We start from the raw sequence: 13874 nt of genomic DNA, 5'->3' as shown, positions 1-13874 counted from the left end.
TGGGCAAGACCAAAGAGCTTTCTACGGACATCAGGGACAAGATTGTTGATCTGCACAAGGCTGGGATGGGCTACAAGAGAATCGGAAAGCAACTTGGAGAGAAAAGATCAACTGTCGGTGCAGTTATCAGGAAATGGAAGAAGCACCACACCACCGCCAACCTCCCTCGGTCTGGGCCTCCACACAAGATCTTGCCTCGTGGGGTGTCCCTGATCATGCGAACGGTGAGGAATCATCCCAAAACCACAAGGGGGAACTGATGAATCAACTGAAGGCAGCTGGGACCACAGTTACAAAAAGAAACGTTGGTAACACACTACGCCGTCATGGATTGAAATCCTGCAGCGCACGCAAGGTCCCCCTGCTCAAGAAGAAACATGTACAGGCCCGCATGAAGTTCGCCATTCACCACCTGGACGACTCAGAAGAGGCCTGGAAGAAGGTGATGTGGTCAGATGAGACCAAAATAAAACTTTTTGGCCTCAACTCAACTCGTCGTGTTTGGAGGGCAAAGAACACCGAGTACAACCCAAAGAACACCATCCCCACCGTCAAGCATGGTGGTGGCAACATCATAATTTGGGGGTGCTTTTCAGCCAAGGGGACGGGACAACTCCATCGTATTGAGGGGAGGATGGACGGGGCCATGTATCGTGGAATTCTGGACCGACATCTCCTTCCCTCAGTGAGAGAGCTGAAGATGGGTCGAGGATGGGTGTTTCAGCACGACAACGACCCTAAGCACACCGCCAAAGCAACAAAAGAGTGGCTGAAGAAGAAGCACATCAAGGTTCTGGAGTGGCCTAGCCAGTCTCCAGACCTGAATCCGATTGAAAATCTTTGGAGGGAGCTTAAAATTCGAGTTGCCAGGCGACAACCTCGGAACCTGAATGATTTGGAGGCTGTCTGCAGGGAGGAGTGGGCCAACATCCCTGCCGAACTGTTTGACATCTGTGCTGGCCAATAATGGCTTTTCTACAAAATATTAACATGGTGTTTGTCCAGGGGGTCAAATACTTGTTTTTCCTCATCAGATGGTTATCAATTTTAATAAATTCATATGATGTGATTTTCTGGAATTTTCTTTGGGATTCTGTCTTTCACTGTTAGAATGTACATATGATTAAAATTGTAGATTTTTGCATTCTTTGTAAGTGGGCAAACCTGCAAAATCAGCAAGGGGTCAAATACTTATTTCCCCCACTGTATATATATAATAATAATATCAATATATAATAGTTCCATGTTGAAATGAATCTTCAAGACTGTTTTTGAGGATAGCACATTTTAACTGTCTATAATATGTCTATAGTATGTGTATCAGTTGGCATGGGATGGTAAAGTATTTACCATCCTATATTGGTGTATTGCTAATAGTAACATTATGAGTTATTAGAGCAACATACAGGCTCAAACAAACACATTAGTGCAAGGTAGGAATCCTAGGTAGGAATATTTTCCGGTAAATAACCAATGTACACATATCTTTAAAAGTCTACAGACCTCATTATTAAGACCAAAGCTGAGAAAAAGCACAAGAGAGAAAGGGATGAATGTGAGAGAAACACAGAAAGAGTAAAAACAGACAGAGACTAACAATGACAACCATGAATAAATTGAGAAAAAGAAGAGACACACAGTGTGTGTGTGTGTGTGTGTGTGTGTGTGTGTGTGTGTGTGTGTGTGTGTGTGTGTGTGTGTGTGTGTGTAGGTCACAGGGGCTTAGTTATGTAACGATGTAATAACTACACTAGTCTGTGTGTGGTCTAATCTGTGTGTCTGACTGTGTCTGTTTCTAGGTGAATGTGTCAATATTAATCACCATCAGTGCTCCTGCAGAAGTGTTCAAAGTCTGTGCATGTGCCAGAAAGCAAGCCAGATTTCCTGAACATTTAACTTAAGAGTAGTGATGAAGGAGCAAGTACAGAGCCTAAAATAAAGAAATGCTTTCAGATGCAGCTTCTGTCTGACTGAACTGATAAGACTACAAATGGGGCACTTGCTAATTTGTGTTGTCAGTATTTCCTAAACACACCAATCTGTTCTCTTTGTAATCAGGTCAATTCCTCCATGGCCATGTTAAGTTAATGCTCACACAAACTCAACTGTTCCTGCATTTGCTTCACAGCACACATATCCACTGGTGGCTCCGTATGCCCCTTTCACACCACAGACCAGGGTCTGATCAGGGTTCAACACTTCTATTGGAAATTCAAACCAAGCCAGTCTACGTGAGTATATCCCTGGTCGTGACAATTCAGAGAACACCTGGGTCAACCCTGGAGCACTACATAACAATTACCTTAAAGTGATGGTTTGGAGTAATTTACCCTAGGGTCCTTTGCACCATGACCTCGAGCCAAACACCCCCCCCAGAAGCTTTTTTCACCTGGGTCTAACATTGGGAGAGTTAGCGTAGAGTAGCGTTATCAGCTAAATAGCTTATTAGCGCAGGGGCTAATGGACCCACGTTTGTATCTCGTAAATGACCCCACTAATAATGCCCGAAATGATACCAAACTTCTACACTAGTACAAATAGGTTATGTACTCATAAAACGATGGATTGGAAAGTTTGTAAGTACACCAGAAGTTTATGAACACTTGCCTGCTCTCTTCTGCTCTCTGTTGCTGCTGCCGCTGCTACCTGCAGTCAGACGAGTGCTTAGGGCCGTCTACAAATTACTACACCGAAAAGAGATACAACAAAAATATTTATTAATTTAATGATTAAATAAGGTAATGTCTCCAAACTTATCTCAGTTATTACTTGTCTCCTGCTAGTTATACTACAGCACTTACTTTTAAAAAAAAATATTTTTGTTGTATCTCTTTTCGGTTTTGTAATTTGTAGACAGTCCTAAGCACTCGTCTAACTGCCGGCAGCAGCAACAACAGCAGAGAGCAGGAGCCAGCAGGCAAGTGTTCACAAACTTCTGGTGTACTTACAAACTTTCCAATCCATCGTTTTAGGAGTACATAACCTATATGTACTAGTGTAGAAGTTTGGTATCATTTCGGGCATTATTAGTGGGGTCATTTACCAGATACAAACATGGGTCCATTAGCCCCTGCGCTAAGCTATTCAGCTGATAACGCTACTCTACGCTAACTCTCCCAATGGTAGACCCAGGTGAAAAAGCTTCTCGGGGGGTGTTTGGCTCGAGGTCATGGTGCAAAGGACCCTAGGGTAAATTACTCCGAACCATCACTTTAAGTGCTAGAAATGGGCGGGCCTTCACACGTCATATTCAATGAACAGCTAACATCACATACTCCCGTCCAGCTGTACACCAGCAGAACTGTTTTGTAGCTACTTCAAATTGCCGCTGTACAGTAGAGGGAGAGAGAGAAATAAAGCCTATTTGATTATTGTTTTGCAGCGATTACGTTTGGATTTCTCCTCATCATATTTATTGCAGCACCTGGAAAAGGAAGTAGGTTACTCTAGTATCGATTTTAAGATGAGGGGAAACATTTCTCTTTGTTTGATTTCATTAAAAGTAAAGTTGGGCTTTGCTGGTGTCATTTTAAAATAGACAGAGACAAAAAAGAGAGAGATCTGCGCTAAGCAGCAGCCAGACTGAACTGCAGTCCTCAGACGTGTGTGTGTGTGTGTGTGTGTGTGTGTGTGTGTGTGTGTGGAGAGAGAGAGAGAGAGCGAGCGAGAGAGAGAGAGAGCGAGAGAGCGTCGGTGCCGAAAGAACTGAACTAAACTTATTTTCATATGTTTACGTTCTAACGCTAGGTTTTTGGAGGCAGTTTTGCCTGTAAAACTCCGCTAGCGCTCTGCGTAGTGCTCTGCAACATACGCTCCGGTCTGCTGCTGTTGGAGTTGTGTGTGTAAACCCAGCGTAAAGCACAGTGAGACACATTCTGGGTTGTTTTACCAAAGTGTGCAGTGGACTACCATTTGCCACCAATCACATAATTTGTCCCGCCCCATCTGTTAGTGCATCTGTTTGTCATCGTCATTGATGTGTGTGTGTTTGTGGGTCTGTACTCAAATTTTTTGATGTTGTTGCTATGACAATAGCAGCAGAGGGGCAGTGATATGACGAACGAGTGAAACAAAAACCGGAGGAGGAGGAGGAGTCAAACAGAAAGAAAAACAACCAGGAAAAAACTGTGTGTGTGGAAGTCTTTGAACTCTTATACCCCCCCCCCCCCATGCGTGTGCCAGATGGTGCTGTGCACACTGCTATTACATAATCAAAACAGTGAATCACATTTCCATGCAGCCACTGCCGGGCATACACAGAGAAAAAAACATGCACAAAGTCTTATACTAAATGCCATCAATGTCAAACATTTATGAACGGATTTAGACACAAAAACATTTAGCTACAAATAGGTGTTGACTGCCACAGACAAACACACATCCGCAGGGCTTCAGCATGAGCATGTGTCCCCAGACCACTGTCGTCTGAAGTGTGTGTGTGATACAACGTGTGCGTGAGAAGTGTGACATACAGATGACAGCAAAAACACCACAGGAACCACACCAATGGTGGATGTGTGTGTGATAACAGAGACACAGAGCAGTCACAGAATCAGAATGCGCACACACACACACACACACACACACACACACACACACACACACACACACACACACACACACACACACACACACACACACACACACACACACACACACACACACACACACACACACCAGAGTGGGACATTCCAATTAAAACCACTATTAGACAAACATTTTAACTGTGGTTTCAGCTGCTACTTTACTCATGTCACTATATTATATTATCTCCTTACTTATCATTACTATCATAATGTGCACAGCTTATTTTTGCACTACTGTTCTCATATCATAATCATTATTATCAAAACGTGTACAGCTTGTCCTTGAATTGGTTACGTGTTTTAAAAATAAATTCTAATATTATTTAAACTCCTAAAAAACATGGAAACTCCATAATGATAACTGGTAGCCTGGGTAAACCCTGACAAACTTCTGGCAAATTTGAGATTTGCTCTGCAAGTCAGTCTGGCGAAGAGCCCATTTTTGTCCCCAAAATCGAGGCACCAATCACAACCGTTGAGGTGGGCTTTATGCGATGATAGCGCAGCGACGGCGAGCAGCTTTTTGTTTACATTCCACATGACGGCTACCAAAGCGCAGCGTCACCCAGATCGTTGCTCTGATTGGTTGAAGGACTATCCAATGTGCCCAGAGGCATTTGAGCGGCGTCCCTTGGTGACGCCCCTTTGGAAATGAACTGTCAATAAACCTTTCCCAGACCCCCTCTCAGTTACAACTGACCACAAAGCTAGATAACTGGCTCTTTAACTAAAAAATGATCTCAGACTAGAAGGCCATTCACTGAGGAGTGATGGTTAAAGTCTGTGATTATGGAAACATGGTTACATGGTTGTAAGTTTAGTTTCTCTCCTTCAGAGGCTTTGTTCTGTCGATCACTGCCCTCCATCTCCAGCTCGTTTGCACACACTCATCCCTCTTTATCTCTACCTCTTTTAGCCTACTCAGGAAGTCATTTAAATGTCCACCTTTTGCCTTTTGTCAAAATAATGATCTGCGGGCGCCCAAATAGCTCAGTTGGTAGAGCAAGCGCCCATTAGAAGTTTACTCCTCGACGCAGCAGGCCCGGATTCAACTCCGACCTGCGGCCCTTTGCTGCATGTCATTCCCTCCCTCCCCTTTCATTTCTTCAGCTGTTCGGTCAATAGAGGCCTAAAAATGCCCAAAACATTATCTTAAAAAAAAATAAAATAAAATAAATAAATAAATAATTTGTGGTGACCCGTGCTTTCTTAGCTATGAAGCTGTGAGGTTTATGATTGACCAATCAGCGTTTCCGGGGACCAGTGACTATGGCTGAGAACTATAGACTCTGGTTCTTTAAGTGGATGCGCAGGTAAGGTACCTACTGGAAGTCTTAGATGGGTATAGTCAGTGTTCCTGAAAACAAGGCTACTTGAGGCAAAAATATTCAGTGTCATGGATGCAGATGAATTAGTCACAAAGCTACATGATTAATAAAAAACTGGAAAAGTGTGTCAATGTTCCAATCAAAGTACTTCACAATGAGGATGCTAGTGGTGGCCTCTAGAAGCTCAACAGACACCGCCCAACACAGAACAGCTGGTAAACACAGCGGGGCTGCCGCTCAGTAACCACTTCGACAAATAATGGCCACAAAGGACAAATAAATGTAATAACTTAAAGTGAGGCTGATGAATAGGGCTGGGTAGGGCTGGGCGATATGGACCAAAAGTCATATCCCGATATATTTTGGCTGAATATCGATATACGATATATATCCCGATATTTTTTCCGCAAAGTGAGAGCAAATGTTCAGGCAAAGTCAAAGCCAAATATGACATGTCACATGTAGTTTCATAGAAACCGGCTATTTCAGTGAACAGTTGCAAAATCAAATGAATAAATAATAAACATGTTTCTTCACCTGGTTCAATGCTCAGCTGTTCAAATAACAATAAAATGTGAACATAAATACAGTATAACAACAGGAGTACCTTTTATGAAATCAAAGCGCCATAAGGTTTGTTTTAGTTAACGTTTTAAATTGTTAAATTTTTCTTCTACACATTTTCAGCACTTATTTCTACGTCCCATATTTTCTAATATAGGGCTGGGCGATATAGAGAAAATCAGATATCATGATATTCTTGACCAAATACCTCGATATCAATATTGCGGCGATATATTCTAGAGTTGACAGTTGGTGCTCTCGCAAAATATCTTCACACTTAGATTTTAGATAAATAATCAATAATAAAACAGCTAGAAAGGTCTGGTAAGTTCAGAAAAGTACATCACTTCACTGTAATGCAGCCTTTAAAACCAGGAAAAAACACTTATGTCATATCACGATATTACGATATCCAAAATCTAAGACGATATCTAGTCTCATATCACGATATCGATATAATATCGATATATCGCCCAGCCCTAGGGCTGGGTATCGTTCAAGCATGCTGATTGGCTCACTGGTGCTGATGAGATTTACCCCTTAGGTATTGAAATTGGGTATTGAATGACAAGGCATTTTTCGATACTCAATACTTTACAGGCAATTCGTTCGCTGCCTAAAAAATGTTAACTTTGGTACCCAGCCCTACTGATGAATGATCCTGAGGCTTTATATTTAGATGAAGAGAAGTGTGGTCATATGCCTGACTGTTTCTATTTTTGTGTCCAGCCTCTAAATAGAAAACAAAGGTCTTACCAGTGCAGGCCACTGTATGTGTTTGGCCTTGGTTCCTTGCAGCACGCCTCCTGCTCCTCCACCTGCTCCCGCTCCTCCCGCTCCTCCGGGTCCCTCCTTCCTCTTGGCCCAGACCAGCTGGTGCTCCAGCAGAAACAGCTGGAAATCCTCATAGACCTTCACCCACTCTCTGTTCTCCCACTCCTGGTCGTCAAACTCCACGTATACCTACAAACCACACAGAGGGACAAGTTTCAACAACAACATCACAAACCCAACCAATTATGAGGGCAGTTTGGTTTCACATTTAAGACCTGGGTTAGACCTGCCTACTGGGACGTAGTTTTAGACTGATAAGACAGTTGCAATCAGAAAATGAAATGAAAGTCTTCAGAAGTATGCACATTAACACATGTATTAACGCGTATAAACAAACAGTTAAAACCACACAGAACCCATTGGTACTTTTAATATACACAACACATTTCTGATTCCATATAAACTAAAAAGTTTGGGATGTGTGAGTGAAGCACCAGCTGCTGTTTGATAATGGTTGATAATATTGAATGCAGTTTGAGTTAACAATAATGTAGAGGTATTCTAATGTTGTACAGCAGAGAGTCACAGGCCACATCTACTCTACTAGGTTTTCATTTTGAAGCGGCGTTTTGCGACAAAAATGGTCTCGGTCCACTCAAGAGTTTGAGCTCCAGTGGCAGAACTAATCACTGTCCATATCAACACGTCTGACAACACATATCACACGACAATTCGCTTACACTGAGCATGTGCGTGCCGGTGTAAACAGGAAGCAGATTGTCTGACGTTACCCGGTTGAAATACAGAAAATACTTTGGAGAAAAAACAACAATGGCGAAAAGTAAAACCAAGGATTTATTTGCTTGGACCGACGACAAGGTGGAACTGTTACTGAAAGGTATGTAATGGCGCTTTTCCATCACATGGTACCTGCTCGACTCGCCTCTACTCGCCTTTTATGGTTTTCCAAAAGGTGGCGTGAAAGCGAGTTCTGAGGGTGGGGGGGGTGTCCTGAACAAACCCGCCATTTTTAAATAGTTTAGCCAGCTGTGTTTTTTTTTTGCTGCCTCCAGCTTCATTTGAAACAAAATGAGTCTTCTTGCTGTGGCAACAACACACACCTTCCACGTTCTGTGTGTGTGTGTCGCGTTAGGTCACAGCCGCTATGATGACCAGCCACACGGAGGCGGTACGAAAATCTGCAATGGAAAACGGACGCACAGTGCGTCGAGGCGAGTCGAGTAGGTACCATGTAATGGAAAAAACGGCATAAGTCTACCTTACCGATTGAACGGACTGATGTGCAACTCCATTTTGCAAAAGCCTTTTTTTGTGCTCACCCAGACTACAAAGCAACCCCGGAGTTTTCAAACCAAAACGGGGGCAGCAGCGTTTCCAAAGGTCTCCATTTAAGGGGCTAGGAAACGCTGGAGTAGTGTGGGTGAGGCGTAAACGTAAGCAAAAGATATTCGTTTTTGAACCGAAACGTAGTAGTGTAGCTACAGGAGCATTTTTTACTATAGAAATATTAGCCAGTCACTGACTGTTGCAGGTTTCCTTTTGTGTGTGCATGAATAAGGTTGTGTGTGTGTGTGTGTGTGTGTGTGTGTGTGTGTGTGTCCTCCTCTGATCTTCTTCCTCCCTGTTCTCTCATTCTATATAATATATAACTCACCCCTCCCCCACTCTTCCCTCCATAGGCAGGGAGAGGAAGAGGGAGCAACGAGTGCATCTGTCCTCAGTCTGCCTCCGACGCCCCCCCCCCCTCTCCCATAATGCACTACTGCAGTCACCAGAGTGATCACTCCCTGCCAGCAGGCACTCAGGCAGCTACCTCAGTCTGTCCTCCTTTGTTTCGTGTCTATAGGTTTATTATCCCTCATGTCATAACCCACCTTGGTCAACACCTCCATCTCCACACATTATTGATTTCTGTCCATTTCAGTTTAGGGGTGTAAATCACACGTTTTACCCCGATGCAAAATTATATTGATTCTTAGGACAACGATACAGTATTTACTGATATCACAAAGTCTACCACGATACCATTTCGATTTGATTTCATTCAGGGGCCGGCGACCGATACGAGACGATACATAAGCCTTTACAAAAAACTTGAACATTTCCTTGCTAAGCTCTTTCATACATTTAGGTTAAAAAAAATAATTAAATATAAAGTGAAAATTTCAAAATAAAGGCGCACCTTAAAGACATGTATTGATAATTTCACTTTGTGTCTATAATATCAGATCGTTGAGGATTGAATGGAGATTGATGTATCGTTACACCCCTCTTTCAGTTGTATCAATACTGTAGCAGTCATTCCAGGACACTCATCTGCACACCCTTATCTGATCTCATCTATCACTCTCACATGCTCCACCATCCTTTCATCTCTAATTCATTCCAGACAAAGGTTAACCTCCATCTGTCGCTGTCTCGGTTTCAGTTCAGCCGAGTGTCATTAACATTTGTCATCACTTCACTTTATTTTAAAGAGGACAGCTGAAGACATGAAAGAGGTGAGAGAGGGGGGAATGACATACAGCAAAGGGCCGCTGTGTCGAGGAGTAAACCTCTATATATATGGGCGCCTGCTCTACCAGGTGAGCTACCCGGGCGCCCCACTTCACTTTAATGACACAGCCTAACGTCATTTAGGGACACAACTAGCAATTGTTTTCATTAATGATTCATCAACTGTATTTGTTGATGATTTTTTTCTCATTAGTTAATTTATTGTTCAGTCCATACATTGTCAATAACAAATCCCCATCACAACCTCCCCATAGCCTGAGGGGGCGTCTTTGGACTGCTGGTCGCAGAAAACAAGCAAAAAGAATCTTAATTATGCAAAACAGAAGGAGTTGTTTATTAATTTGCTTTCTATCAAGTAACTGATTAATAAACTCATTGCTTCAACACCAATGTTATTACAATGATCGGAAACATTTATTAATAAAACATGAGGACCGTCTGCAAGCGTTTTTGATTATTATTTCAAAAAATAAGGCTTGTAATTCGTACAAATTTTCTCATCCCTTTTGGGCTTCAACAAGATACCGCTGGTCACACGTTCGAGTACACAAAATCCTGTTTTAAAGGCTTGAAAAAGGAATGAAATTGGGGAGTAATGCTATTTGAGCTGCTGATTATGCGGCAGAGTCCCTCTCAGTTACAGAAAACCACTGAACAGAGTGAAGACTGCTTGCACTGTATGTGGTATTTTTATACTCATTTTTAAATCTGATGTTCACCTATCTTTTGAATAATCTAAATAAACACCAACACAGTTTGGCAAGAGAGAGTGTGTGTGTGTGTGTGTGTGTGTGTGTGTGTGTGTGTGTGTGTGTGTGTGCGTTTTATTTGGAATAGTCTCAACTAGCATTACTGCCACAACTAAACAGCATACACACAAATACAGACACTCTTGCATATGCACATGTTCATATCTGTTGCCCGTTGGCCCGGGGCCCAATAACAGGCCATGTGGGGACAGGGAATTATAGTGCTGAGCAGAGTTGGCCAGCGCTGACTAAAAGAGCATAAACAACAAACATAGAAGTAGCCAGCTAGAAGTCTAGCCATCCCCTGACACCCCCACTATGAAACACATACAACCAAAGAACATTTCCCGGCCTATGTCTAAACAATCTGCATTGGCGGTCATATCATTGTCAGTGCAAAGAGTGTGAAACAAAAAGAGTGTGACACAAAAAATTAGGAGGTAAAATGTGTTTTTTTGTGGATGGTACATTTTTGAATCTATCAGCCACAGTGGCAGGTGGACAGAACATAATCATTTCCAACCCTGAAAGGAAAATTTCATACTTTGCGGGTTGATGAATTCCCATGGGTGGGTAATTATGGTAGCAAGAAGTTAACTTAAATCTTTAACTTAAATCTAAATAATACATGTGGAAAAACATTTTTTCAGTTGATTAAGGAGAAACAATGGGCAATGGGACCAGTAGAAAATGAGATGTTCACAATGACCCCTGATAATGAGACTTGTGGTGATATAATAAAAGAGTTAATAAAAAAAGTTATTAAAACTGCAAAGATTTTTTTTTGTCCACTTGAGGGCAGCAGAAACAACTTGTGAACATAATATTAACATATCACCTTTTATAGATAAACCTTTTATAAATATAGACATATTTATAGATCTCAAAGTTACAGAGCAACACTATGGCTCTTTAACTGCTAAATGCTCCACTATGTTCACCAGCTAGTCTCTAACTGTTTGTGCTGTTTGCTGCTGAGCAGGTAGTGAGTTTTTGGAGCATTTTCTGTAAAAATAAATAAATAAATAAATAAGCTACCTGCTGCAGCTGAAAAGGTTTATAGAGCGACCCCTTTCCCATTGAAACACTGTTTTCATATTCTCATTTGATACATTGTTATTATTAAAAAATACATCAATCATAGCCTTTAAGGCTAGGCAATATGTTGGAAGGTAACACCATGGTGATAAACAATCACATATGAATAACGACATTGGTGTTATTTTGTACAATACAAAATACAATCCCAAATAATACTTTATCCACACATCATCTCTTAATTCATCTTTTAATTAGGTAAATCTATCAGTTTCACCATGATTGAAAGTCTTCCACAATTCAGGTTACTCTGACCCATTAAATTCAATGAAAACCGCCTTCATTAACATTTAAATATGAATTGTGTGTCCCTAACACAGCAGCCAGCCTCGTCTATCTGTGTAGACTCAGCCTCTCTGTCAGGCACAAGATGATAGACGACAGGGAGAGTGAGACATTCCTGTCAAACCTGTTGCGTCAATCAGTTTATGTCTGTGTCTGTCTGTGCGTGTCTGTTTTTGTGTGTCTGTTTGTGTGTGTGTGTGTGTGTGTGTGTGTGTGTGTGTGCGTGTGTGTGTGTGTGTACCGGAGTAGCAGCAGCTGTGTGACAAGTCTTGATCCTTTAGAGCTATCAATGCACAAACCTCAGGCTGAGTTATGTGCTGTGGATCTCTGATCGTTAAACATAAACAACACACATGCACAGCAAGTGGTTTAAATACATGTGTCTGTTCTTGTGTGTTACCATAGCTTTGTTTCTACTGACTGCTCTGGCGACTGTACAGATTATCATTTATTCATCTGAAATATAGATTACGACCATATGCCGTACAGTACACATGGATGATTAGGGATGCAATGAGAAGTGAAGAACAGCATAGACTCTGTCCCACTGTCGATCCGGTGTGTGATCCATCTGCATGCACTGATTACTATCAGCAAGCATATTTCTAACCTCGACACGTCCAGAGCAAGGATGATACTGTAGTCTGTCTACACGCACACGCACATGCACACACACAGAGTACACTGAGTATTCAGTCAGAAAAAAACACACACATGACAAGAATGAGAAAACTCTGTTGCTATAGTAACGGGAGGCAGCAGTGAGCATTGGCCATGGACACACACACACACACACACACACACACACACACACACACACACCTCTGAATCAGTAGGCTTCTATCAGCCACAGTGAGGAGCAGAAATGGGAGATAGAGAGAACAAAGGAGAGCAGGCGCCATACGTGAAACACTGTACACCATCTGATATTAGCAGTATAAGCTCTCACTATCACTAGAGGCGGTGTGTCACTCTGTTCTTTTGGCCTGGGCATCCAGGCACCAATAGAAGACACCGGCCTAGAGACAAGACTGAAGCTGACTACAGACTCAGCCTATTCCCCACCGTGTGATGGTGCGAGTGTGTCCGTGTGTGGCTGACTGATTCAGGAGCCCACAGCCAGGCAAAGCCCCCTGAGAGAATCTGTAGCAGCACTCCTGATGGTGCTACCTGAATTTGTCACATCTCATTGAGACCACTTATTCAACAGTGTCAGCAGCATCAATAGCATTAATAGCTACTGTTAAGGATGGCTTGTATTAACTTGGCAGTAGAGCTGCAAAGATTAAATCGATTAGATGTCAACTATTAAATTAATCGCCAACTATTTTGATAATTGATTACAGTAATCAGTTTGAGTCATTTTTTTTTATAAAAAAAAGAAGTAAAAACTAAGCTTGTTAAATGTGAATATGTTCTAGTTTCTTCTCTCCTGTGTGACAGTAAACTGAAGATCTTCGAGCTGTGATCAAAACAAGACATTTGAGGACGTCATTTTGGGAAACAATGATTGACATCTTTCACCATTTTACATATAGACAAAACAAATAATCGATTCCACAGAATTGTTTGAATTATTGACAATAAAAATAATTATTAGTTGCAGCCCTCAAATTTGAAGAATAAAGATGATATACAAGTAATAAACCAAAGGGAAGAACACAGGTTTACTTCAATACATAATAATAGTGCCCACTCATATACTGTCAATGTCCAAAGCCACTATTCAACTGTGAAATGTTCTGACTTTTTTTTTTTCGTTCACTTAAAATGGAGTTGAGATTAAGCTGACTGCCTCTTTCAGTTTTGTACATCTAAAGGCCTTGAGTGAAGCGAAGAACAGCGGATACAAGGCCAGAGACAGAGAGGAATGAGTAGACGAGAAGTGCACAGTCAATGTGTATGTGATGCGTGTTTGATGTGTGTATGTATTCTAGTGTAGTGATGTCTAT

At 41.8% G+C, this 13874-nt stretch overlaps 1 protein-coding gene across 4 annotated transcripts in view; it reads right to left on the bottom strand.

Moving 5' to 3' along the window:
- jmjd1cb (jumonji domain containing 1Cb) overlaps window positions 1-13874 on the bottom strand; it is a 146541-nt gene that overhangs the window by 73284 nt on the left and 59383 nt on the right. For all 4 annotated transcript variants that reach the window (XM_028566974.1, XM_028566976.1, XM_028566977.1 and 1 more), the window contains exon 2: window positions 7235-7441. In XM_028566974.1, the coding sequence (XP_028422775.1) occupies window positions 7235-7441 (207 nt within the window). The remainder of the gene's footprint in view (window positions 1-7234; window positions 7442-13874) is intronic.

This window comes from Perca flavescens, chromosome 21, assembly GCF_004354835.1.
Source record: "Perca flavescens isolate YP-PL-M2 chromosome 21, PFLA_1.0, whole genome shotgun sequence".
Lineage (NCBI taxonomy): Eukaryota > Metazoa > Chordata > Actinopteri > Perciformes > Percidae > Perca > Perca flavescens.
Note: the sequence above shows the minus strand (reverse complement) of the source record. Positions and strands in the feature narration are given on the sequence as shown.